Source organism: Oncorhynchus clarkii, chromosome 3 (genome assembly GCF_045791955.1).
Source record: "Oncorhynchus clarkii lewisi isolate Uvic-CL-2024 chromosome 3, UVic_Ocla_1.0, whole genome shotgun sequence".
Classification (NCBI taxonomy): Eukaryota; Metazoa; Chordata; class Actinopteri; order Salmoniformes; family Salmonidae; genus Oncorhynchus; species Oncorhynchus clarkii.
The window spans coordinates 65,875,295-65,901,878 of record NC_092149.1 but is presented as its reverse complement, the minus strand read 5'-3'; the positions used below and the strand labels follow the sequence as shown (position 1 = coordinate 65,901,878).

Below are 26,584 nucleotides of genomic sequence, written 5' to 3'. Positions count from 1 at the left end.
CTTAATTGAATCGTTTAATCATTTACTCAATGTTCCCAAATGTCTTCTCTAAGGTTTGGAATCTGGAAACCGGTAGCCAGTACCAGTTCAGAGTGAGAGCAGAGAACAAGTATGGACAGAGTGACGCCTGCGAAACAGAGGCCACCGTCATCAAGGATCTGTACGGACTCCCTGGTCCTCCAGAGAAACCAAAGATCGCAGAGCACACCAGGTCCTCCATGCTTGTGACATGGGACCCTCCACGAGACAACGGTGGATCCACTATCTCTGGCTACTGGCTGGAGAAGAGGGAGAAAGGTTCGTCTTATTGGGCCCGGGTGAATAAAGCCCCAGTGACCAAGCGCGCCCCTAAGGGCTGGGAGTTCCTGGTCGTTCGTATGATTGAGGGGTCCGCATATGAGTTCCGTGTCATGGCTGTCAATATTGCCGGTATTGGACCCCCCAGTGGACCTTCCGATCCTGCAAACGCAGTAGACCCTCTTAGTAAGTATAATTTTCCCTTTTTCTACAGGTTATATATAATATGTATATTTATAGAAATAAAAATAACATTAGTATTAATTTAGCTGCTTTGGAAATTGTATTGAAGAATATGTAAGTATGTGCCCTACTGAGAGACCCAGGAGTACCTTGTCATGACCAGAGTTGGTGACCTTGATGTTTTCCCTCTGTGCCCCACAGTGAAACCTGGCATGCCAGCACCACCAGAGGTCGCAGACAAAACCAAGCACAGTGTCAGCCTCACATGGTCTCCACCTGAAAAAGACGGGGGAAGCCCCATCAAGGGTTACATTGTTGAGATCCAGGATGAAGGCAGCTCTTTCTGGAACAGGATCACAGATCTAGATACTCTGCATGAGACCACAGAGCTCACTGTCCCAAGTCTCAAAGAGCTGAAACACTACAAGTTCAGAGTCACAGCTGTCAATGACATCGGCGAGTCTGACCCAAGTCCAAAGACTGAAGTACTAATTGAGGACGTACATGGTAATTAGACCTACTTATTTATCCATTTTAATTTGAAAAGGTATGTTTTTATGCATGTTAGCAGTCAAGTTTTCAAGATAAAGCACTTTCAGTCGAGCAAAAACCTTCCTTGACGAATCATATGATGCAAAACACATGCAAACAAAATTGGGAATTGTTTTAACAGTGGATTGATGGAGAAAATACAAAAATATAGTTTTTGAGTGAACTATTCACAAGTATTCACCAGTAGTCACAAGTTTATTGTTGTTCTTTGTTTTGATGATGCCTTTTTATGTCACAGTGGGGCCGAAGATCCTTATCGATTGCATTGTGGAAGATTTGCTCTGCGTCCGAGCTGGTCATGCCTTCAGAATCCCTGCCACCATCAAAGGGCGTCCCGTTCCTAAGGTGACCTGGGAATACACTGGTTCAGCAAAGACCCACAAGAAGAATCGCCTTCATGTCCTTCCAGTTGATTCAGAGGTAAGGCATTTATATTTGTATTTACTCTTCCTGGGGTCCAGCAAAATTAAGGCAGTTATACAATTTTTTAAACATTACAATACATTCACAACAGATTTTACAACACATTAAGTGTGTGCCCTCAGGCCACTACTCTACTACCACATATCTACAACACTAAATCCATGTTATCGTGTGTGTGTATGCACGTGTCTGTGCCTGTGTTTGTGTCTCTTCACAGTCCCCGCTGTTCCAAAAGGTGTATTTTTATCTGTTTTTGAAATCTATTTTTACTGCTTGCATCAGTTACTTGAAGTGAAATAGAGTTCCATGTAGTCATGGCTCTATGTAGTACTGTGAGCCTCCCATAGTCTGTTCTAGACATGGGGATTGTGAAGAGACCTCTGGTGACATGTCTTGTCGGGTATGCATGGGTGTCCGAGCTGTGTGCCAGTAGTTCAAACAGACAGTTCGGTGCATTCAACATGTCAAGACCTCTCACAAATACAAGTAGTGATGAAGTCACTCTCTCCTCCACTTTGAGCCAAGAGATTGACATGCATATTACAGATGTATTTATGTATCTTTATTTAACTAGGCAAGTCAGTTAAGAACATATTCTTATTTACAATGATGGCCTACCAAAAGGCAAAGACCTCCTAGGACAGGGGATGGGATATTGATTTAATTTTTTTTAAATAAATGACATGTAAATATAGGACAAAACACACATCACGACAAGAGAGACAACACAACACTACGTAAATAGATACCTAAGACAACAGCATGGTAGCAACACAACATGACAACAACATGGTAGCAAAACAACATGGTAGCAGCACAAAACATGGTACAAACATTATTGGGCACAGACAACAGCACAAAGGGCAAGAAGGTAGATACAACAATACATTGCGCAAAGCAGCCACAACTGTCAGTAAGTGTGTCCATGATTGAGTCTTTGAATGAAGAGATTGAGATAAAACTGTCCAGATACAGCTACCATGCATCAAGGTGAAATGACATAACACATAACCCTTGTTATAAGGCATTGTACAGCCACCATGCATCAAGGTGAAAGGACGTAACACATAACCCTTGTTATAAGTAGTAAAATAATCACATTGTCTGACCAAGATGTATAAATGTCCTGATTTGATCTTTCTCACCAGGACTAATGACTTAATTTCCTTTGTTTAGATTGAATCTACTGATACTACCTCAAACATCACTGTACCTGTGTGCTTGAGGACCCATTCTGGAAGATACACCATCACAGCCAAGAACAAGGCTGGACAGAAACATGTCAACGTCAGAGTCAATGTTCTCGGTAAGTGCAGTATAAAAGCAATTAATGGTGGAAAGGATGGATACGTGCAAAGCCAGGAAAAATACAAAAAGGAGGCTCATATCAAAAAGTGTATTGTTTTTTAGGACATAAAACATTTATGAGAAACCCAACACTTCTCATAGAAGACATATTAACGTCTGTTTGACATCTGTTTACAGATGTGCCTGGTGCTCCTAGAGAGCTCAAAGTGACTGACATCACCAGAGCAACCATGAGGCTGATCTGGAAACTGCCTGCTAATGATGGTGGCGAGAGGATCAAGAGTTACTTCATTGAGAAGAAGAATGTGACAGGAAAGGCTTGGACCATAGTAAACCAGTGCTGTTTCAGCCAGGCCTACGTTGTGGAGGGACTGCTGGAGGGACAGGAGTATGTGTTCCGTGTGCGGGCAGAGAACCGTCTGGGAATGGGACCTTTCACTGAGACCACTGAGCCTGCTAGGGCAAGAGACCCCATCTGTAAGTCACAAATGAATTACTAACAAATAAATATGTACTCATGTAAGTCACTTTGGAATTAAAGCATGTTTTTATATTTAACTCGGCAAGTCAGTTAAGAACAAATTCTTGACGGGCTACCAGGGAACAGTGGGTTAACTGCCTTGTTCAGAGGCAGAACGGTAGATTTTTACCTTGTTACCAGCGGCGGTGAGAGTGCCGAATCCTAACCACTATATATATATATATATACAGTAGTAATGATAATATCCACATGAATAAATACTACAGTTTGCTATAGAATACTACAGTACTTACTATAGAATTCTATAGTAAACTGCAGTAAAATGTATAATGTATAACACTGTAGTATCTCTCTATCATGTGTAGTACTTACGATATAATGTTGTATTATACTGTAGGCTCTAAACAAACAGAATTAAAACAAACGGATGACTGGGAAAAGCTCAAACCAAGTTTATTCCCTCAATGAGTCAAACAGCTGCAAAGACAAATACATATTTACACAAGCAGATATATTTATACCCTCCAACTAGGAGGGGTCAACTCCTTGCACATCTAGACATCCAATACATCTCTGTTGCTAGAAAGGAACATAATTGGTCCCTCTCACTGATGTAGTCATGGTCCCACCTCCTGCTAGAACCTTCATGGGCGTGGAAATATTTGTGTGTGGGACAGGACTGTTCCTTCTTACTTCAATCGACCTGACATCGGGCCGCGACTGTCTTACCTTATCAGTAACTGAAACCATACTGTTGCCCATTTCCTTCCCTCCTTAGGAGCCATTAGATTTAACAATACCACTTTCTGCACGTCCCCTTCCTCACTCAGCAACTATCCATACACCTAGTTCTTATCCACCCTCCATTGACCCCAACATATACATTCATTATACATGTAAACTAATCAATAAGCTATAGCATGGTAACATGAATAAGTATATTTCAAGCTAGAATCCAACAATACTATAGTAAATCCTACAGATTATCCACAAAAAAACACTGTTGTAAATACTACAGTAATGTCTGCAATAACATTACAGTCCGCAAAAACACTACACCCTTTTAACTATAGAAAATACTACAGTATTTAATCTGCCTTTTCTGTAGGTTATAGAAAAGAGCAGAATAACCCAGTCCTCCCTACCTATAGGTTATGTAAAATTTGCTATTTTCTTCAGGTTTCCTCAAGGAGAAAGCCTCTACTTCTATGTCAAAGATAATAAAACAAAAACACTATAGTAAATACTACAGAAATGTCTGCAAAAACACTACAATAAATACTATGGTACACTGCAGTCTGCAAAAACACTACAGTAAATACTACGGTATACTACAGTCCGCAAAAACACAACATTAATTACTATAGTATATACTACAGTTTTATTTTACTACAGAATTTATACTATAGTTAACTGTAAATACAGCAGTATACTACAGTAAATACTACAGTATTCACGGTAGTGTATTTGCAGACTTTAGTCTGCAAAACCCCTACAGTGAATACTACACTAAAGTCTACAAAAACACTACAGTGAATACTACAGTTGTCTACTATAGTATTTTTTTATGTGGATATGTACACATAACATTTATGAAATGTAGGTTACAAAGTGTACACCTTACTAATAAGTTCCCATTCTTTATTCCCATTATCAGACATACCTGATCCCCCAACCCATGTCAAGATCAATCTGGTAACCAAGGATACAGTGACACTAACATGGGTGCCACCTAAGAACAACGGTGGTTCTCCTGTGACGCACTACATCATTGAGCGCCTGAGCTGGGACACCAGCGGTCCGGAGAAAGAGACGTGGAAGCAGTGTAACAAGCGTAACGTTGAGGAAACCATCTTCATCATTGAAGATCTTAAAAATGGAGGAGAGTATGAGTTCCGCGTCAAGGCTGTGAACGAGGCCGGCCCAAGCAGACCATCTGCTACCGCTGGACCTATCATTATCAAGGACCAGACATGTGAGTGAAAAGTACAGTTAAGAAAAAGTCTGAAAGTTAAATAAGGAAAGCATAAAATATGCTCAGATTGAATGGGCATAAAACACCAAAATTTGGGGGCAAAGTGCATTCTTCAGGGGAACAGCACATGTATGCTATTGTAAATGCTTCTATATGAGAGAAGAAAAAAATCTTTGATTGACTTGTACTGACTCAATCCTCCATTGTTTAGGTGCTCCTACCATTGAACTGAAGGAACAGATGGAAGGTGAAGAGGGACTAGACGTCCATATTGTGGCTAGGATCCATGGCTGTCCATTCCCCTCCCTCGTATGGCAGAAGGCTCCCATTGCCAAGCCTGAAGACAAGGCTGTAGTGCAATATGATCAGCATGTCAACAAGCTGGTAGTTGATAACAAATGTACGCTGCTGATCCAGCAGTCCAAGAGAGACGACAGCTCCCTGTACACTATCACTGCTAGCAACAGTCTGGGCAAAGCATCTAAGGAAATCAAACTCACTGTCCTAGGTGAGGAATTTCTCTCTGAATTTCTTTATTTCTTTCTGTTTGTTTAGTCTGCTTGATTGTGTTGTAATATGACACCATTGGCTCCTTTTCTTCCTCAACTCAGGACGACCTGGCGTACCTGTCGGGCCAATCGAATTCAAAGAGGTGTTTGCCGAGAGGATAACACTTGCATGGAAACCACCTAGAGATGACGGTGGCTCCAAGGTTACAAACTACGTCGTTGAGAAGCGTGAGGAAAACAGAAAGTCATGGGTGCACGTTTCCGCAGACCCCAAAGAAGGCCTGTATACAGTTCAGAGGCTGACTGAGGGCCATGAGTATGAGTTCCGTGTCATGGCTCAGAACAAATATGGAGTTGGACCACCGCTGTACAGCGAACCTGAGAAAGCAAGGAATCTGTTCAGTAAGTTGAATGTACTATTGTATTATCAGCACTTTCTAAGTCAATGTCACTGTGGATATATTTCTTCCAACCAATTTTCTTATTGTTCATCTCAACAGCTGTCCCTGGTCAAGTTGAGAAGCCCATAGTGGAAGACGTGACTCTTGAGTCAATGGTAATCATCTGGGACGAGCCAAAATACGATGGTGGATCTCCAGTTAGTGGTTACTGGCTGGAGCGTAAAGAGACGACGGCTAAGCGCTGGACCAAAGTGAACCGCACCCCCATCAGGGTCATGCCCCTGGGTCAGGAGTATGAGATCACTGGTCTGCAGGAGGGAGCAATCTACCAGTTCCGTGTGACCGCAATAAACGCAGCTGGCATGGGACTTCCTAGTGTCCCATCGGATCCTGTTCTTTCAAGAGACCCTATTAGTAAGTTAACATACAGTGCCTTGCGAAAGTATTCGGCCCCCTTGAACTTTGCGACCTTTTGCCACATTTCAGGCTTCAAACATAAATATATAAAACTGTATTTTTTTGTGAAGAATCAACAACAAGTGGGACACAATCATGAAGTGGAACGACATTTATTGGATATTTCAACATTTTTTAACAAATCAAAAACTGAAAAATTGGGCGTGCAAAATTATTCAGCCCCCTTAAGTTAATACTTTGTAGCGCCACCTTTTGCTGCGATTACAGCTGTAAGTTGCTTGGGGTATGTCTCTATCAGTTTTGCACATCGAGAGACTGAAATTTTTCCCATTCCTCCTTGCAAAACAGCTCGAGCTCAGTGAGGTTGGATGGAGAGCATTTGTGAACAGCAGTTTTCAGTTCTTTCCACAGATTCTCGATTGGATTCAGGTCTAGACTTTGACTTGGCCATTCCAACACCTGGATATGTTTATTTTTGAACCATTCCATTGTAGATTTTGCTTTATGTTTTGGATCATTGTCTTGTTGGAAGACAAATCTCCGTCCCAGTCTTAGGTCTTTTGCAGACTCCATCAGGTTTTCTTCCAGAATGGTCCTGTATTTGGCTCCATCCATCTTCCCATCAATTTTAACCATCTTCCCTGTCCCTGCTGAAGAAAAGCAGGCCCAAACCATGATGCTGCCACCACCATGTTTGACAGTGGGGATGGTGTGTTCAGCTGTGTTGCTTTTACGCCAAACATAACGTTTTGCATTGTTGCCAAAAAGTTCAATTTTGGTTTCATCTGACCAGAGCACCTTCTTCCACATGTTTGGTGTGTGTCCCAGGTGGCTTGTGGCAAACTTTAAACGACACTTTTTATGGATATCTTTAAGAAATGGCTTTCTTCTTGCCACTCTTCCATAAAGGCCAGATTTGTGCAATATACGACTGATTGTTGTCCTATGGACAGAGTCTCCCACCTCAGCTGTAGAACTCTGCAGTTCATCCAGAGTGATCATGGGCCTCTTGGCTGCATCTCTGATCAGTCTTCTCCTTGTATGAGCTGAAAGTTTAGAGGGACGGCCAGGTCTTGGTAGATTTGCAGTGGTCTGATACTCCTTCCATTTCAATATTATCGCTTGCACAGTGCTCCTTGGGATGTTTGAAGCTTGGGAAATCTTGTTGTATCCAAATCCGGCTTTAAACTTCTTCACAACAGTATCTCGGACCTGCCTGGTGTGTTCCTTGTTCTTCATGATGCTCTCTGCGCTTTTAACGGACCTCTGAGACTATCACAGTGCAGGTGCATTTATTCGGAGACTTGATTACACACAGGTGGATTGTATTTATCATCATTAGTCATTTAGGTCAACATTGGATCATTCAGAGATCCTCACTGAACTTCTGGAGAGAGTTTGCTGCACTGAAAGTAAAGGGGCTGAATAATTTTGCACGCCCAATTTTTCAGTTTTTGATTTGTTAAAAAAGTTTGAAATATCCAATAAATGTCGTTCCACTTCATGATTGTGTCCCACTTGTTGTTGATTCTTCACAAAAAAATACAGTTTTATATCTTTATGTTTGAAGCCTGAAATGTGGCAAAAGGTCACAAAGTTCAAGGGGGCCGAATACTTTCGCAAGGCACTGTATATACTGTGAAACCCAAATGGCACCCTATTTCCGGCCTATTTAGTGCACTATAGGGCCCTGGTCAAAAGTAGTGGACTATATAGGGAATATGGTGACATTTGAGATGCATAAATACAGTTTTTATTACATGGGGAGGGTTCTTTCTATTTTCTATTTGTTACATAGCTATGTTGTTTCTATTTGTTTGGCCTTCTGACATTGTAAATGTCATCTTGTTTGTGTGTAGCTCTCCCGGGTCCCCCAACGCCCAAAGTAACAGACTGGACCAAGTCAACAGTGGATCTGGAGTGGATCCCACCTTTGATTGATGGTGGATCTAAGGTCACTGGTTACTTTGTTGAATACATAAACGAGGAAAAAGAAGCAGAAATTGAAAAACAGAAGGCAGCGGAAGCAGACAAAGTAGTAGTAAAAGCGAAAAAGGTTAAGAAAATCATATTCGATGAAGATGGAAATGAAATATCAGATTCAGAAGAAGAAGAAAAGGTAGTAGTGATAAAAGACGGATGGGAAAAGGTAATTACATTTACTCAAATCATTTCTCAAAAGTATTCTTTCTCAAACACTTTTGATCTAAATGGGACAACCTGCTAAATTAATTTAAATAACATCAAATTAAGAGTATCTGAATGTTTGTAATACTTTTGTTTTCCCTTCTTCAGGCTAAAGACAAGGAGATTAGAGGCACTAAGTTTGTTGTGTCTGGACTGAAAGAGCTGGGAAGGTACAAGTTTAGAGTGAGGGCAGTGAATGCTGCTGGCGTCGGTGAGCCCGGTCAAGTGGCCGAAGTGATTGAATGCAAGGACAGAACAAGTAAGAGACAAGACAACTATGATATACAGTATGATTTTCAATTTCTCCATTTGTTACGTCCGTGATAGAGGCTTCGTCCCAAATGGCACCCTATTCCCTATATAGTGCACTACATAGGGAATAGGGTGCCAATTTGGATGCAGTAGAGTGTTTGCTATTGTAAACTAACACACACTTGTTGTTTTAGTTGCCCCTGAAGTGGACTTGGATGCCACATTGAAGGAAAAGATTGTAGTCCATGCTGGTGGTACAATCCGCCTCCTGGCCTACGTGTCAGGCAAGCCTGCACCAGAGATCACATGGAACAGAGATGACCAGCCTCTACCAGCAGAGGCTAAGGTTGAAATCACGTCAATCAGCTCTGCTCTGGTTATCAAAAACTGCAGACGCCATCACCAGGGTATATACACCCTTATTGCAAAGAATGAAGGAGGGGAAAGGAAGAAGGCTGTCATTGTGGAGGTGTTGGGTAAGAAGAAACTGTACTTATTCTTGTCATTGGTGATGTTGAGTATATCTCAGGTGATATCAGGAGCAGTATGTATCAAGCATCTCGGAGTAGGAGTGCTGATCTAGGATGAGTTTGGCCTTTTAGGTCATAATGAATAAGAGGGAGGGGGGCCTGATCCTAGATCAGGCACAGGAGTTGAATGTTATTGAAAACTTGCTTCACATGTGGTTCTTAGATGTTCCCGGCCCAGTTGGTCAGCCCTTCTCTGGTGTGAACCTCACCACGGACTCCTGCAAGTTAACCTGGTGCTCCCCTGAAGACGATGGTGGCTCTGCCATCACCAACTACCTAATAGAGAAGAGAGAGTCTGACCGCATGGGCTGGACAGCAGTCTCTTACACGGTCACCAGGCATAATGCTGTGGTCCAGGGTCTCATTGACGGAAAAGGATATTTCTTTAGAATCGCAGCTGAGAATATCATCGGAATGGGTCCATTTATTGAATCACAACGACCAGTTCTCATCAAAGATCCTATTTGTGAGTTCCTGCCTATATCAATACCAGAACTACAGCTTTCTTATTGCTGTTACAAAACATAAGCATATCCAGATATTATTTCTATTATTCCAATGGGCCTAATTTTTGTGTCCTTTTTGCATGCTAGCTGTTCCTGAGCGTCCTGAGGATCTAGAGGTCACAGCAATCACCAAAGACTCCATCAGTTTGACCTGGAGACCACCTAAGTATGATGGGGGTTCTGAGGTTACAAGTTATGTGCTTGAAACTCGTCTGATCGGAAAGGATAGCTTCACTAAGATCGATACTGATGGCACGCTAATGGATAGGAAGTTCACAAAGGGAGGTCTCAAAGAGAATTCCACCTATGAATTCCGTGTCAGCGCTGTCAACGTGATTGGTCAGGGCAAGCACTCTTTCTGCACCAAGCCAATCAAGGTCAAAGAAGAACTTGGTAAGTGTTGAATAAGGTAGTCATTCTAAATATCTTGGGGAATGTTGATTTATATATATATATATATATATATATATATATATATATATATATATATATAAATATATATATTTGAAAACATCACTTCTTTGTTCTTACATCCTCAGAGCCCCCAACGATCGACTTGGACTTCCGTGACAGACTGGTTGTGCGTGTGGGAGACGTGTGCACCCTCCAGGGCCGCTTTACTGGAAAGCCAGCACCTACAATAACATGGACAAAGAACGAGGAAGAGCTGAAAGCAAATGAGGAGGTCACAATGACCAACACTAGTAAAACACTGTGCTTGGCTATGCCCAAGGCTAAACGCGAACACAGCGGCAGATACCAGGTGGTTGTGGAGAACATTGTCGGCTTACGTAAAGGAATCTGCAGTCTCACTGTTGTTGGTAAGGTGGTGAGGGTGTTCTTTGTTGTTCTTAGTTGACAGACCTAATGTCACTCTTTATTAACCCTTATAATCAAAATATGTTTGATTATTGACTGATCCATTTCTAATACATTATTCATTATTAAATGCTATTATTTTCCCTCAGATCGCCCCCAGCCTCCAGAGGGCCCAGTGGTCTTCAATGAGGTCTACAGGAACTACATGGTGATTTCCTGGAACCCTCCTCTGGACGATGGTGGATGTGCCATCTCCAACTACACCATTGAGAAGAGAGACACAAACAGAGACCTCTGGATGCCAGTGACAACAGCTTGCACCAGAACAACATGCAAAGTTCCTAAACTGATTGAGGGCAGAGAGTACATTATCAGAATCTGTGCTGTGAACATCCACGGTGTCAGCAACCCACTGCTGTCTGCCGAGACCAAGGCTAAGGATGTCTTCAGTAAGATACATACTGGAACAATAAAAGTTACATCCATAATGCCACCCTATTCCCTATATGGTGCAGCCATAGGGCTCTGGTCAAAAGTAGTGCACTATGTAAGGAATTGGGTGCAATTTAAGATGCAACCATCTTTTGTCATGAATGCATTTTACTACAACTGATCAGATCAATTCGTTCTCCCATTACAGAGGTGCCAGATGCACCCAAACAGCCCATTGTGAAGGAGATCTATAAGGATCAAGCCCTCCTCACTTGGGAGCCACCTGCGGATGGTGGCAAGCCCATCACTGGATACGTTATTGAGAGGAAGGAGACCATGGCTAACAGATGGACTCGCGCATCCGGAAAAGACCGCATCTTCCCCAAAGTAGAGTACTTTGTTCCAGACCTCCTTGAGGGCTGTGAATATGAGTTCCGTGTCATGGCTGAGAACGTTGTGGGTCTGGGTGACCCCAGCCCTCCATCAAAGCCCATCTTCGCCAAAGATCCAATTGGTAAGTGACTTTGCGCAAAGTTAATTCATTCTTTACAAGATTTCACAGCTTTTAAAATGTTTTATCAACTGTTTCTTCCCTCAGTGCCTCCAAGCCCCCCTGTGTTGCCAGAAGCTGTGGATTGGACAAAGGAGTCTGTCTCACTATCTTGGCAGCCACCAAAGGACTGTGGCAGGGGAAAGATCTTTGGCTATCTCGTTGAGTTCAGTAAAGTTGGAAAGGAGTGGCAAAAAGTGAATCAGACTCCTGATTCCTGCCAAGAAACCAAGTTCAAGGTCATTAACCTGGAAGAGGGAGAATATTACAAATTCAGAGTTACTGCTGTAAACTTCGCTGGTGAATCTGAACCCGCATACACCACAGATCCAGTGAAGGCAGAAGACAGATTTGGTAAAATTATATTACATTTGTTTTCATAATTTGGGTAATTCATTATCATTGAAATAAACAAATGAATTATAACACCTATTGTTTTTCTAACCCCAAAAGAACCTCCTGAGTTGGATGTTGAACTGGGTATGCCTCGTGAGTTGAAGGCCATGGCCGGAACCCATATCAATCTGGTTGCTGGAATCAAGGGAATTCCATTCCCCAAAGTCACATGGAAGAAGAACGATAAAGACGTCCCCACAAGAGCCGAAATTGAGGTCAATCCACTAGGATCTAAATTGGAGATGCGCTACTGTGCCCGTTCTGACTGTGGCGACTACACTCTGAACATAGAAAACTCATCTGGATCAAGGACTGCCACATGCACAGTCCTCGTCCTTGGTAAGGAATTTTTCGGTCATAATTTCTGTCAGAAATTAAGGAAGACAGATGTATAGTGCTTAGCATACCGGGTTGCTATAATTATGTTATTCTTTACTCTATTAGACAAACCTGGTCCAATCCAGCACCTGAGGGTTTCAGAGGTGAGAAGCGATTCTGCCTATCTCTCCTGGAAAGACCCTGAGGACAATGGAGGAGCACGTATTACCAACTTTGTTGTGGAGAAGAAAGATGTGGCATCTGCACAGTGGGTGCCAGTCTGCTCTTCGTCTAAGAAACGCAGCATGATGGCCAAGCACTTGATGGAAGGAACATCATATTTGTTCCGCGTTGCTGCTGAGAATCAGTTTGGCAGAAGTGAATACATTGAAACAACCAAAGCTGTCAAAGCCATAAATCCTCTGTGTGAGTATCAATCAACCTGAATACAGTAAGACCTACTGGTGTATTGTAATGTACCTGGTATCTTGATCACTAACTTGACGTATGTAATCTAATCTCATCTAATCTAATGTATGTTCTATTTTCAGTCCCACCTGGTCCACCAAAGGACTTGCACCACGTAGATGTGGACAAGACAGAGGTCTGGCTTGTGTGGAACTGGCCTGACCGCAACGGAGGTAGTGACATCACAGGTTTCCTGGTTGAGTACCAAGAGGAAGGAGAGAGAGAGTGGGATGAATGGAACACAGTCAGCATCCCTGAGAGCCACATCACTGGCCTCGAGGAAGGAAAGACTTACAGATTCCGTGTAAGAGCCGAGAACGCTATCGGACTGAGTAGACCAGACACCACTGTTCCCGTTCTCTGCCAGGAGAAGCTTGGTGAGGTTTACTATATATTTACTTAATGGTTTGGTTTCTCTGTCATAAATTAATCCTGGTCCTAGGCTAAAAAGCAAGTTAAATAAAGATTCTCCATTGAAAGTTATTCTTAGTCCAGGATTAGTCTTAATCTGTGTCCAGGAAACCACCCCTATATGTATTGATTTGAAGACAACATAATTGCCATCATCAAACAAATTATATAAATTAACCTATATTTTCACAGTGGCTCCAATTGTTGAAGTTGATGCCAAGCTGATCGAAGGGATCATCGTGAAATGTGGAAGCACAATCAGACTCCCTGCTATCATGAGAGGCATTCCTGCGCCTACTGCTAAATGGTCCATTGACGGAGCAGAAATTGTTCCCGAAGGCACAGTTAAGATTGAGAGTGACAACTATTCAACAGTTCTCAGCATCAATGATTGTTTGAGAAGTGACAGTGGAACCTATATCCTCACAGTGTCCAACCCTGCAGGAACCAAGACTCTGGCTTTGAATGTGACCGTTCTTGATGTGCCTGCAGCGCCCATTGGACCAGTTAGTATCCTTGAAGTTACTCCTGAGTACATGCTTATTGACTGGCGTCCTCCAAAGGATGATGGTGGAAGCCCTGTAACAGGTTATGTTGTTGAGAAGAGAGAGGCTAAGAAAGAAACCTGGGGAGGTGTGTGCTCTGGTAGCACAGCCACAAAGCTTAAGATCTCTCGTTTGCAGAGTGGAGTTGAATATGTTGTGCGCATTCGCGCAGAGAACAAAATGGGTATCGGCGCTCCTCTTGAAAGTGCACCAACCGTTGCCCAACACACGTTTGAAGCCCCTGGCCATCCAGGCAAACCAAACACATCAGACATTGCAGAAGATGCTCTCACTGTTGGGTGGACCATGCCATTATTTGATGGAGGCAGTCAAATCACTGGATATATCGTTGAGCGTAGACATAAGGGCGGAAAATGGATCCGTGTCAACACGACACCCTGTAAGGATCTCAGAATCAGAGTACTTGGTCTCTTTGAGGGAAATGAGTATGAGTTTAGAGTTTTTGCTGAAAACATTGCCGGTTTCAGTGGACCTTCTCCCATATCAGACCCAGCAAAACCCTGTCGTCATATCACAGCTCCTGGACCTCCAGTTAACCCCAGAATCAAGGACTACAGTAAGGAAAATGCAGACCTAGTCTGGATTAAACCCAACAAAGATGGAGGCAGTCCAATCATGGGCTACATTATTGAAATGCAGAAAGCTGGCGGAGAATGGGTGATCATCAACAAGGATGGTCACATTAAGCAGTGTGCTTACAGAGTTAAAGGCCTTGAAGAACACTCAGAGTACAGGTTCCGCATTAGTGCTGTAAATATGATTGGAGTTGGAGAGCCTAGAGAATTCCCTGAATCGGTGGTTGCCAAAGACATCATGATACCTCCAGAGATCGAGATGGATGCTACAAGCCGTGGGCATTTGACTGTCCGTGTTGGACATAACATCAACATCATCGGTTACGTGAAAGCCAGACCTGACCCAGAGATTATCTGGAAAAAGGGTGATGACGTTTTGGAAACTGCCAAGCGCACAACACTAACTAAAAACTTCCCTGTTGTTCAACTGAGAATCAAAGAGGCAACCAGAGCAGACCATGGAAAGTATGTTTTGAAGGCTAACAACTACAGTGGTGAAGCCAAAGCTACGATAACTGTGAATGTGTTGGATAGACCTGGACACTGTCAGAATCTGAAGGCCTCCTATGTGACCAGAGACTCCTGTATGGTGTCCTGGGAGAACCCTGTGGACAACGGTGGCTCTGAGATTACAAACTACATTGTTGAGTGCCGTGAACCCAGTGTGAGGCTTTGGTCAATGATCTCATCTGACTGCACTAACCGCATGGTTAAAGCCAAACTCATGGAGGGCCACGAGTATCTCTTCCGTGTTTGTGCTGTGAACAAATGTGGCCCTGGGCCCACAGTTGAGACAAAACAACCAACCCTTGCCATCGATCCCATTAACAAGCCTGGTGAGCCAGAGAACTTCCGGGTAACTGATGTCGGTAAGAACTTTGTCTTCTTGAAATGGAGGAGGCCAGACTATGATGGTGGAAGCCCCAACATTGGCTACGCTTTGGAGAGCAAATTGGGAGCGGAAGAATGGGTGCCATTACATGAGGATCTGATTACGAATACATTCTTCATGGCTGACAAGTGTGTGGAAAAACAAACCTATCAGTTCAGAGTGCAGACATGCAACGAAGGTGGAGAAAGTGACTGGGTGAAGACTGGTGATGTTCTTGTCAGAGAGGAGATCCAGAAACCAGTGCTTGATATAAAGTTAACTGGAGCCCTTGTGGTTAAAGCTGGAGAGTCTATCAGAATTGAGGCTGGACTTAGAGGAAAGCCTCAACCAGAGGTGAAGTGGGTGAAGGACAAGGCCACAGGAGATAACCCTAGAGTTAGTGTTGAAACGGGCACAGATTATTCTAAATTTCTTATGACCAAATCTAAACGCACAGACTCCGGAAAATATGTCGTCACCGCCACAAACTCTGCTGGAACCTTCACTGGATACGCAATTGTCAATGTCTTGGATGTTCCAGGGCCTGTGAGAGACGTGAAGGTGTCTGGAATCGGAGTAGACAAATGTAGAGTTGCATGGGATCTCCCAGAAGATGAAGGTGGATGTGAAGTTGATAGCTATATCATTGAGAAATGTGAGACAAGAAGAATGGTCTGGTCCACATACTCTGCTTCACTTGTCACCAACTATTGCAATGTCACCCGACTAGTAGAAGGAAATGAGTACATCTTCCGCATCAGAGCAGAAAACAAGATGGGGACAGGTCCTGCAGTGGAGAGCAAACCCGTCACAGCTAGGACTCAGTTCAACAGACCTGGACCACCAGAATCACCAGAGATCACCAAGATCGGCAAAGAAGAGATGACAGTCGTATGGGCCCCACCAGAGAATGATGGTGGAAAGTCTATCACTGGTTATATCCTGGAAAGGAAAGAAAAGCGCGCTGTCAAATGGGTGCCATGCACAAAGAGTACCATCTCTGAGAGACGCATGAAAGTCAGCAACTTGATTCCCAACCACGAGTATCAGTTCCGTGTCAAGGCTGAAAATGAAGTCGGACTGGGAGAGCCAAGCAAACCATGCAGACCAGTAGCAGCCAAAGATCCAATTGGTACATAATTTATGCATTTTTGTAATATTGTATTATTATTATTATTGGTTATGATTTTTCTCTGTTGTTTGTACTAACATGCAGACATTTTGTTTTCCTTGATTCCAGAGGTTCCTGGTCCTCCAGGCAGTTTCAAGGTGATTGACAGCACCAAGACGTCCATTACTCTTGGGTGGGCCAAGCCTATCTATGATGGAGGTGCTCCTATCATTGGTTACATGGTTGAAATGAGAGACAAACCTGAGCCTAAACCTGAAGTGGTTGATGCTGAAGCTGTTCCTGAAGCTGTGCCTAAAGCTAAACCTGCAGAGGAAGCTAAGCCTGTAGGTGAAGCCAAGCCTGAAGGTGAAACTGAAGCTAAGCCTGAAGCAGCAGTAACAGAAGGTGAGGAACAATATGAAGAGGATGAAGCTGCTGCAGTTGCAGCTAAAGCTAAAGCTGAAGCTAAACGTAAGAAGAAAGAAGAGGGCTGGAAGAAGTGCAACACCGGTGCTGGTGTGCTGGTGCACACAGAATTCACCATTCCAAACTTGAATGAGAAGCAGATGTATGAATTCAGAGTCTCTGCACAGAACCAGGTCGGCTGGGGCCGCCCCGCTACACTCAAAGAGGCCGTCAACCCCAAGGAGGTCCTCGGTAAGTAAATACTTATTTTAATAAAATGGGTGGTTCGAACCCTGAATGCTGATTGGCTCATAGCCGAGGTACATCAGACCGTATCTCCCTGGTATGACAAAATATTTATTTTTACTGCTCTAATTACGTTGGTAACCCGTTTATAATAGCAATAAGGGGTTTGTGGTACATGGCCAATATACCACGCCTAAGGGATTTATTCAGGCACTCCAAGTTGCGCTGTGCCTAAGAGCAGCCCTTAGCCGTGTTATATTGGCCATATACCACATCCCCTCGGGCCTTATTGCTTAAATATAGGCCTAGACGAGAACACATCCAGTTGATATAGAACTGTAGCTAATAGATAATATTTTATGATGATCTCTCAATGTCTGATGTATGTTCTCCCCGTTATCTTACCCACTTACAGAGGCACCAGAGATCGACTTGGATGCAAGTCTTAGGAAGGGCTTCACTGTTAGAGCAGGCTGCCCCATCAGGCTCTTCGCTACTATCAGAGGAAGACCATCCCCCAAAGTCACCTGGAAGAAGCTTGGTGTTGATAATGTAGTCAGGAGAGGGCACGTGGATCAGATTGATACTATGTCCTTCCTTGTGATCCCTGAGAGCACTCGGGACGACTCCGGCAAATACTCTCTGACACTCTCCAACTCCGCTGGGGAGAAAGCTATATTCGTGCGCGTTAAAGTATTGGGTAAGTCACCGAGGTGTATCTTTTCACTTTTTATGGCAGTCAGTGATATGACAGAGATATGACTGTGAAAGACTTTAAACAAGAAAACATTCTTCACAATGTCAAATGAATGTTGTTACAGTAGTATTGTTTGTACTGTTATATGGACTGTATCCAATATTGATGTTACATTTGTTGAACAGATACTCCTGGACCTGTGGGAGGATTTGAGGTCTGTGATGTGACAAGCACCGGTTGTCAGCTGTCTTGGCTCCCTCCGGATAACGATGGTGGCTGCCAAATCCAGAACTACATTGTTGAGAAACGTGAACTCGACAAGAAGACTTGGTCAAATTGTATCAACGATTTGAAGAAAACAAGCTTCAAAGTCACTGGCCTCACACCTGGCTGTGACTACTACTTTAGAGTTATGGCAGTCAATAAATATGGCATTGGTGTTCCTAAAGACTCTCCAAAAGCTTATCTGACATCTGATCCTATAAGTAAGTGCACTTTTACAGTATACCTAATATTGTAATTAAATAGTGGATAGTGTAAGTGGATTTTATTGTTTTGTATTTTGATTCACATAAATGTCAAACATTTCTTAAAACAGGTGAACCTGATCCACCCAAGAAAATGGAAGTCTTGGAAGTGACAAAGAACAGTGCCACTCTGGGATGGCTGAAACCTTTGAGGGATGGTGGAGCTAAGATCAATGGCTACATGGTTGATTACAAAAAGGACGGTGAACCTGAAGACAAATGGACACCATATTCCGTTGTTAAAGACTTAACCATTGTAGTTGTTGGACTTAAAGAGGGCACAAAGTACAAGTTCAGAGTTGCAGCAAGAAACGTGGCTGGAACCAGTCTGGCAAGAGAAGCTGAGGGAGTATTTGAGGTCAAGGAGCAGCTGAGTAAGTCGCAAAGCTTAAAAAATTCAGAGAATTACCCTGTCTGGATTGAGTTTTGTGTAAAAAAGTGTTCATGTTACATACCACAATTTAACTCTTCATTTTAAAAACGTGTTTTCCAATCTTTTTTAGTGGCACCGAAGATCATCATGCCTGATATTGTCACAGTAAAAGCAGGAGAGAAAATGAGAGTTGAAGCTATTGTGGCTGGAAAACCTGCACCATTCTGCAAATGGAGGCAAGGCGCCGAGGATCTGTTGACATCTAATCGTCGCATGGTGCAAAAGTCTCCAAATTGCATTACGCTCATCATGAAAGACGTCTCAAGAAAGGATAGTGGTTACTACAGTCTTTCTGCTGAGAACAGCACTGGCAAAATCAGCCAGATTCTTAGGGTCGTAGTACAGGGTAAGTTTTATTGAGGAAATGTAAAATAATTGACGAATACACTACCAGAATGCATAGTCTAAATGGATGCTGATGGGTACATGTCTTAATCTCACAGATAAGCCAGGGCCTCCTGACGCTCCCCTGGAGATCGTTGAGGTTGATATTGATGCCTGCACACTTCAGTGGAACCAACCCAGTGAGGACGGTGGAAGCAACATCACCAACTACGTCATTGAGAAGTGTGATGTGAGCAGAGGAGACTGGGTCATAGCTTCTGGCTCATGCACCACGACCAGCTACAAAGTTGGAAAGCTTACCCCTGGAATGGAGTATGGCTTCCGTGTCCGAGCTGAGAACCGATTTGGTATCTCAGAGCCAATCTATTCAGAGAAAATGATTGCTAGATATCCCTTCGGTGAGTTAAGCATGGCAAAGTATAAGCATGGTAAAAATGTAAAATGGCTATTGTACAATGAATTATGATTGTCTAAGTAATATAGTGTTGTGTACATTATGTACAATACATTTGTTTTAGAAAATGTATGTTCATCTTGCTAACTCCGTATTTTAATTCCAGATGTCCCAGGCGAGCCCAGAAATCTGTGTATCACAAAAGTCAAGAGTGAAGCAGTGTCTCTGTCCTACGAGACCCCATCATCTGACGGTGGTAGTCCTCTTACCGGATACTGCATTGAGCGCAAAGAGAGGAACAGCCTTCTCTGGGTGAAAGCAAATGAGTCCGTTGTCCGTGGACTTGAATACAACTGCACAGGCTTAATGGAAGGTCTGGAATATGCATTCAGGGTGTCTGCCCTCAACAAGGCTGGCCAGGGTAAACCAAGCAAACAGACTGACTGGGTCACAGCAAGAACACCCATCGGTAAGTCATTGGGTATGGGATGTATGGCTTACCGTGTCCCTCACTGGCTTTGAAATCTGTAATCTGTCAATTGAAACTCATGGATGTTGTAATTTTTTTATTCTAGATCCACCTGGTAAACCTGAGGTAATGGATGTGACAAAAAGCACTGTTTCACTTGTTTGGACTCGTCCCCAAAATGATGGAGGTAGCAAGCTCATCGGATACTATGTGGAGTACATGAAGATTGATCAAGAAGTAGAGAAATGGGTTCGCTGCAATGCCAACTGCCAGAACGTCAAGACAGAAGACTATGTTGTAACTGGCCTGGAGGAGGGAGCCCAGTATCGCTTTAGAGTTTTCGCCAAGTCAGCGATCAACATCAGCTTGCCTTCTGAGATCTCAGACGCCATCCCAGTGTTTGCAGAGAATGGTAGGCCACTGCTTCTTCAGAACATTGACAAAACAAAGTTGTTTTTGTTTTGATTTTAGATTTTAGTGTGTAATGACTAAATGCAATTTTAAAATCACCAAATGATTAAAGATAATTGTGGCTTCCATGGCCAACACAAACCTTTTACTTGATGTTATGTGTCTCTTGTTTCTCCAGTTCCCCCCAGGGTCGAGCTGGGAGTGGACATGAAGAACATGATTATAGTGAAGGCTGGAGAAAATGTCTCCTTTGATGCTGTAGTGTTTGGAAAACCACTGCCCAAGGTTACATGGAAGAGAAATGGTGTTCCATTGAAACTGGTTGAGGGGATGAAGATGACACAGAAGAGACACACACACATTCTGGAATTGTTCTCTGTCGCAAGGAAGGAGTCTGGAGAGTACACTATTCTAGCTGAAAATCCCAATGGCGCTAAATACGCCAATATTAAGCTCAAGGTTCTAGGTATGCAAAATTACAATTTGTCTTACTATTGTGCACAAATTCAAAACTGATGTTGTAGCTTCATGATAATTATTTTATTTTTGTATTTTTAAACACTAAAATTCTTTATAACAGCTTGAGATATGTAAGTGTAATTTATATGAATGTGTTTGTGAGGGTCTGCAAGAGAATACAAAATACAATATGAATATATTCCAAATCAATTGTCGATGTGTAAAATAATCTATGTGTTCTCTTTAGACAAACCTGGCCCACCAGCTGGAGTGAAGATCACCAAGGTGTTTGCGGACCGTATTAAGATGAGGTGGGAGCCACCTGTTGCAGACGGAGGCTCTGAAATCACTAACTACATCATTGACAAACGTGAAACCAGCAGAGCGAACTGGGCGCTGGTGACCTCCAATATCCATGGTCAACTGACTGATTGCACAGTAGAGAAACTGATGCAGGACCATGAATACCAGTTCAGGGTCAGTGCTGAGAACCAGTATGGTATTGGGGACCCTATCCTCACCGACCCTGTCATGGTCAAGAATCCATATGGTAATATTTCAAGCTTGTACATCATTTTATATATGTCATATTTTAGCTTGAATATAAATTGCTTACACATGTTCACTTCGCTTGAGTTGGAAACACTGTGGAACTTCTGCTTGCACAATATTTAAGTGATTTCTCCTTCTTTCTCTCTTGATCTCTTTCTCTCTCTCATTTGCAGATGTTCCTGGTCCTAGCGAGCCACCAGTTATTACCAACATTACAGCCAATTCTATGACTGTCAGCTGGAAGGCGCCAGCTGATGATGGTAAAGCTACTATTCTGGGTTACATGGTTGAGAAACGTGAAGCATCAGAGCTCAACTGGGCTAAAGTCAACCGTAAACCAGTGATTGACAGGAGCATCAAAGCTGTCCAGCTCTCAGAGGGATCTGAGTATGAGTTCAGAGTGATTGCCATGAACAAAGCTGGATTTGGCAAACCAAGTGATGCATCCAATGCTGCCCTTGCTGTGGATCCTGTGTGTAAGTATTACAGCCACATTTGCTCACTTAAATCATAAAAGGATTACGTGTTTCCACACTTCTCGGTAACATTGTCTTATATTCTTCCTTCAGATCCACCTGCACCTCCTGCCTTCCCTAAAGTTGTTGACTCAACACACAGCACCATAAGCTTGTCTTGGACCAAGCCTGCTTACGATGGTGGTTGTGAGATCTTCGGCTACCTTGTCGAGTGCAAGAGAGCTGATGCAGAACACTGGACGAAGTGTAATGTGCCCAAGAAGCTGCAAGAAACCAAGTTCCTGGTTACTGGTCTCATTGATAAAACAGAATATGTTTTCCGTGTCTTTGCCGTGAACAAGATCGGATACAGCGAGCCAAGTGAAATTCCTGGGAAACACGAGGCCAAAGATATCCTGAGTATGTCAACATTATCAGAATACACTCAAGTCTGTGCAGAACAATTACTAATCTTAGTAATCCACCAATTTAGAAATAAAAATGTAATACAGTACTATCTATTCAACTAAAATACATCCATACCTCTATCTTGTCTGACTCTATAAATTTCTATTTTGATTTGCAGTTGCGGCTGATGCTGAGCTGGATGCAGACCTTCGCAAGGTACTGGTCCTGAGAGCTGGAGTCACAATGAGACTCTATGTGCCACTGATAGGACGTCCCCCACCCAAGGTGGTGTGGACCAAGGTCAATGCCAACCTCAAAGAACGAGCAGGAATAATGATCAAAACGTCTGAATGGGATACCCTTATGTACATTGAGGATATCAACAGATATGACGCTGGCAAATACATTTTGTCGATTGAAAACGACAGTGGAAAGAAGTCTTACACTATCGTCGTGAAGGTCCTAGGTAAGCTATGATTCTTGTCTTAAGAGAATCACATTTTTTTAAACCAAATCTTACCTAATGTGGTTTTATCTACTACAGTTATACAAACCATAATGTCGTAAAGTAATATAACAAATCCTACATTTTTTCTATAGATACTCCTGGTCCACCACTGAATCTGATTGTGAAGGAAACATCTCTGAACCATGCATCCATCGGCTGGGATCCTCCTCTGATTGATGGAGGAAGCCCAGTGAAGAGCTACATTGTTGAGAAGCGTCTTGCAGAGAGAAAGGCATGGTCCTGTGTCATAGCCGAATGCCCCAAATCTACTTTCAGGATTCCTAACTTGGAAGCTGGACAGGCCTACTGTTTCAGAGTCTTGGCTGAAAATAACTATGGTATCGGAGAAGGTTGTGAGACTGCCGGAGTTGTAAGAGCTTCAGGTATGTTTTGTTGGCTGTGATCACGTGTTTTTTATACTATTAGATGTTAAATGTAGTTTATAACCTTGTTACCTGATTTCAGAACTACCTGGAGCAGTTATGGATTTCAAGGCACTGTCGATCACTAAAGACTCCATTCATATTGGCTGGAAGAAACCAATCAGTGATGGTGGAAGTCACATCAGTGCTTATCTTCTGGAGCTTCAGGAAGGTGAAGAGAAGTATAAGGAGCTAGTGAAAGGAAAGGTCATGTCGCATATGATGGTTGAACTTGAAGAAGGAAAGGAGTACTCTTACAGAGTGAAAGCAATCAATGAGTCTGGAGAGGGTCCACCTTCGGAGCTCACTGTGATCGCTAAAGATCAAATTGGTAAGTCCAATAGTCCAGTGTTAATTAGCTAGGCTATCAAACCACTCAGAAAATACACCGGAGACTAAATGCATGGCCATTTTAGATACGTACTTCTATTGGCAATCTTAAAGTTTTCTTGAAATGTTTCTAATTGTCCTAGGATAAATGTGTTCTATTTTAGCATTACATTTACTGAATTTGTCTGCACTTGTATGAATAATATTATCTGTTTCATAGATTCATAAATATTGTGTTCCTACCTTGTAGTTCCACCTGACTGTGACCTGAGTGGCATCCCAGATCTGTGCTATGTTGCCAAGGAGGGAAGCACAGTCCGTATCAAAGTCCCTATTGTTGGCAAACCAGCACCGTCAGCCATCTGGAAGAAGGGACATGTTTCTCTGGGAGACAGTGGAAGAGTGTCAGTTGAATCTACACCAACTTTGACAACTTTGCTCATCCGTGATTGCCAGAGAGGTGATGCAGAAAATTACACAATCCTGCTAAGAAACGCAGCAGGAGTCAAAGAAGCAAAGATGCAGATTAGGGTGGTTGGAAAACCAGGAATCCCAACAGGACCATTCAAGTTTGATGAAATCACTGCCGATGGAATCACTCTGGAGTGGGGTCCACCAAAAGATGATGGTGGGACTGAAATATCAAATTACATTCTGGAGAAGCGGCAATCAACAGCCAACAAGTGGGCTACTGTGGCCTCCGCTATTCAGAAGAATACCATGAGAGTTACCAGGCTCCATGATGGTACTGAATACATCTTTAGAGTGTTTGCAGAAAACAAATATGGAGTTGGAGAATGCCTCAAATCTGACCCAGTGGTGGCTCAGCATCCATTCAGTGAGTTCTTGTCATATTGAAAATATCAAATAAAATGTTTGAAATAATCATTTTTAGGACAGAAATCTGTATTCTGCCAATAGTTTGATGATTGATTGACAGAGGTACTATATGGCAATAATTTCACAAAACTCAAAACATTGTTGCTTCACCAGATGTGCCTGACGCACCTGCACCACCAGAGATCGTGAGCATTCGCCATGAGTCTGCCATTTTGAATTGGACTGATCCTAAAGAAAATGGAGGCTCACCAATCACTGGTAATTATAAAAACACTATTTTTAGTAATCCACGACTATAAGGAAAATGGACATGGAAAATGAACTATTCATGAGATTCCTGTGGAAAGCATTTGCTGAATGGTAAATAATAATGTATTGTTATTATTATTATCTCTGCAGGCTATCATGTTGAATACAAAGAGAGGAACAGCTTGATGTGGAAGAGAGCCACTAAGACCCCTATTAGAGTGAAGGACTGCAGAGTGACTGGACTGATTGAAGGCCTGGAGTATGAATTTAGAGTTATGGCAATGAATGCGGCCGGTTTAGGAAGGCCAAGCAAGGCAACAGAACCAGTCATCGCCCTTGATCCAATTGGTAGGTTTTGTTTCATTCTCTTTCTCTTTCTGTCCTATTGATATCATAAGAATTCTGTCAACATGTACTCTAATCTTGATTGAACATTTTTGTTTCTCCACAGATCCTCCTGGTAAGCCTGATGTCATCAATGTAACCAGAAGCACTGTAACACTTATGTGGACTGCACCCAAGTACGACGGTGGACACAAACTGACTGGTTACCTGGTTGAGAAACTGGAACTGCCAGGAAAGACCTGGATGAAAGCAAATCATATCAATGTCCAAGGCCTTGCATTTACCGTGCCAGACCTTACAGAAGGCAGCAGCATGGAATTCAGAATCAGAGCTAAAAATGCAGCTGGCGCAATCAGTGTTCCTTCAGAGCAAACTGATACCCTTATCTGCAAAGATGAGTATGGTAAGTACAAAAAAAAAGTTGACAGAATACATACTAAACTAGGACATGGATAGTAGCCTAATTTCTCTTGCTCATTTGTTCACAGAACCACCAAGCATCACTATCGATCCAGACATGAAAGAAGGTGTCTCTGTCAGAGCTGGGGACACCATTGTAGTATCTGCTTCCAAGATCCTTGGCAAACCTCCACCTACAGCTGTGTGGTCCAAGGCAGGAAGAGAATTCAAGACCTCAGATATTGTCCAGATCACAAGCACTCCAACTACTTCAACGTTGTCTATTAAATATGCAAGCAGGAAGAACACTGGAGAGTACACAATTACAGCCAGTAATCCTTTCGGTATCAGAGAAGAACATGTTAAGGTCAAGGTTCTTGATATCCCTGGACCTCCAGGCCCCATTGAAGCCAGCAGTGTGTCAGCTGAGAAGTGCACATTGACATGGTTGCCACCAGAAGAGGATGGCGGCTGCGCAATCAAATCCTACACACTGGAAAAGAGAGAAACAAGCCGTCTTCTCTGGACCAAACTTGCTGAAAATATATTTGATTGCAGATTTGTTGCAAGCAAGCTGATCAAGGGCAATGAGTACATCTTCCGTGTGTCTGCAGTGAACCAGTATGGCACTGGTGATGGGACCCAATCTGGCCCTGTCAAAATGGTTGACAGCTTTGGTAAGTTGCTTGAATATTCAGAATATTCTATTTGACAGTACTGTAGTATTTTCCACATCATTGTTAATGTATTTTGCTCCTCTTTTTCTCCAGGCCCACCAGGCCCACCTGGAATCCCAGAGATTGACAATGTCAGCAGAAACGCTGTTACCATTTTCTGGAAGAGGCCAGTAAAAGATGGTGGAAGTGATATTAGAGGCTATCAGGTTGAGAGGAAAGAGAGAAGAGGAATGAGATGGGTGAGAGCATCGAAGAAAACGGTCTCTGACCTACGTTACAAAGTACAAGGACTGACGGAAGGTGTTCAGTATGAATTCAGAGTAACAGCAGAAAACAAAGCTGGCTTTGGTGAACCCAGTGAACCATCTGCCCATGTGATGACAAAGGATATTGTGTGTAAGTAAACACAAAGGATATTTTTCAAAACAAATCATTTATTCCCTGCCGTCATTGTAAATAAGAAATTGTTCTTAAT

General features: G+C 42.8%; 1 protein-coding gene across 1 annotated transcript in view; it reads left to right on the top strand.

The window, feature by feature from the left end:
* LOC139401652 (titin-like) overlaps positions 1-26,584 on the top strand; it is a 178,632-nt gene that overhangs the window by 106,226 nt on the left and 45,822 nt on the right. Inside the window, exons 160-202 of the mRNA XM_071145731.1 lie at positions 54-483; positions 682-987; positions 1,271-1,452; positions 2,632-2,761; positions 2,941-3,240; positions 4,902-5,219; positions 5,431-5,727; positions 5,831-6,130; positions 6,229-6,543; positions 8,406-8,695; positions 8,842-8,992; positions 9,180-9,461; positions 9,679-9,981; positions 10,109-10,414; positions 10,561-10,842; positions 10,990-11,289; positions 11,481-11,786; positions 11,871-12,176; positions 12,276-12,557; positions 12,663-12,962; positions 13,088-13,381; positions 13,608-16,559; positions 16,668-17,195; positions 17,605-17,889; positions 18,072-18,371; positions 18,485-18,787; positions 18,917-19,192; positions 19,290-19,589; positions 19,752-20,054; positions 20,161-20,466; positions 20,644-20,931; positions 21,172-21,474; positions 21,650-21,952; positions 22,046-22,351; positions 22,518-22,805; positions 22,940-23,230; positions 23,313-23,600; positions 23,850-24,437; positions 24,593-24,697; positions 24,839-25,036; positions 25,140-25,436; positions 25,522-26,109; positions 26,203-26,505. Of these exons, the coding sequence (XP_071001832.1) occupies positions 54-483; positions 682-987; positions 1,271-1,452; positions 2,632-2,761; positions 2,941-3,240; positions 4,902-5,219; positions 5,431-5,727; positions 5,831-6,130; positions 6,229-6,543; positions 8,406-8,695; positions 8,842-8,992; positions 9,180-9,461; positions 9,679-9,981; positions 10,109-10,414; positions 10,561-10,842; positions 10,990-11,289; positions 11,481-11,786; positions 11,871-12,176; positions 12,276-12,557; positions 12,663-12,962; positions 13,088-13,381; positions 13,608-16,559; positions 16,668-17,195; positions 17,605-17,889; positions 18,072-18,371; positions 18,485-18,787; positions 18,917-19,192; positions 19,290-19,589; positions 19,752-20,054; positions 20,161-20,466; positions 20,644-20,931; positions 21,172-21,474; positions 21,650-21,952; positions 22,046-22,351; positions 22,518-22,805; positions 22,940-23,230; positions 23,313-23,600; positions 23,850-24,437; positions 24,593-24,697; positions 24,839-25,036; positions 25,140-25,436; positions 25,522-26,109; positions 26,203-26,505 (15,679 nt within the window). The remainder of the gene's footprint in view (positions 1-53; positions 484-681; positions 988-1,270; positions 1,453-2,631; positions 2,762-2,940; positions 3,241-4,901; positions 5,220-5,430; positions 5,728-5,830; positions 6,131-6,228; positions 6,544-8,405; positions 8,696-8,841; positions 8,993-9,179; positions 9,462-9,678; positions 9,982-10,108; positions 10,415-10,560; positions 10,843-10,989; positions 11,290-11,480; positions 11,787-11,870; positions 12,177-12,275; positions 12,558-12,662; positions 12,963-13,087; positions 13,382-13,607; positions 16,560-16,667; positions 17,196-17,604; positions 17,890-18,071; positions 18,372-18,484; positions 18,788-18,916; positions 19,193-19,289; positions 19,590-19,751; positions 20,055-20,160; positions 20,467-20,643; positions 20,932-21,171; positions 21,475-21,649; positions 21,953-22,045; positions 22,352-22,517; positions 22,806-22,939; positions 23,231-23,312; positions 23,601-23,849; positions 24,438-24,592; positions 24,698-24,838; positions 25,037-25,139; positions 25,437-25,521; positions 26,110-26,202; positions 26,506-26,584) is intronic.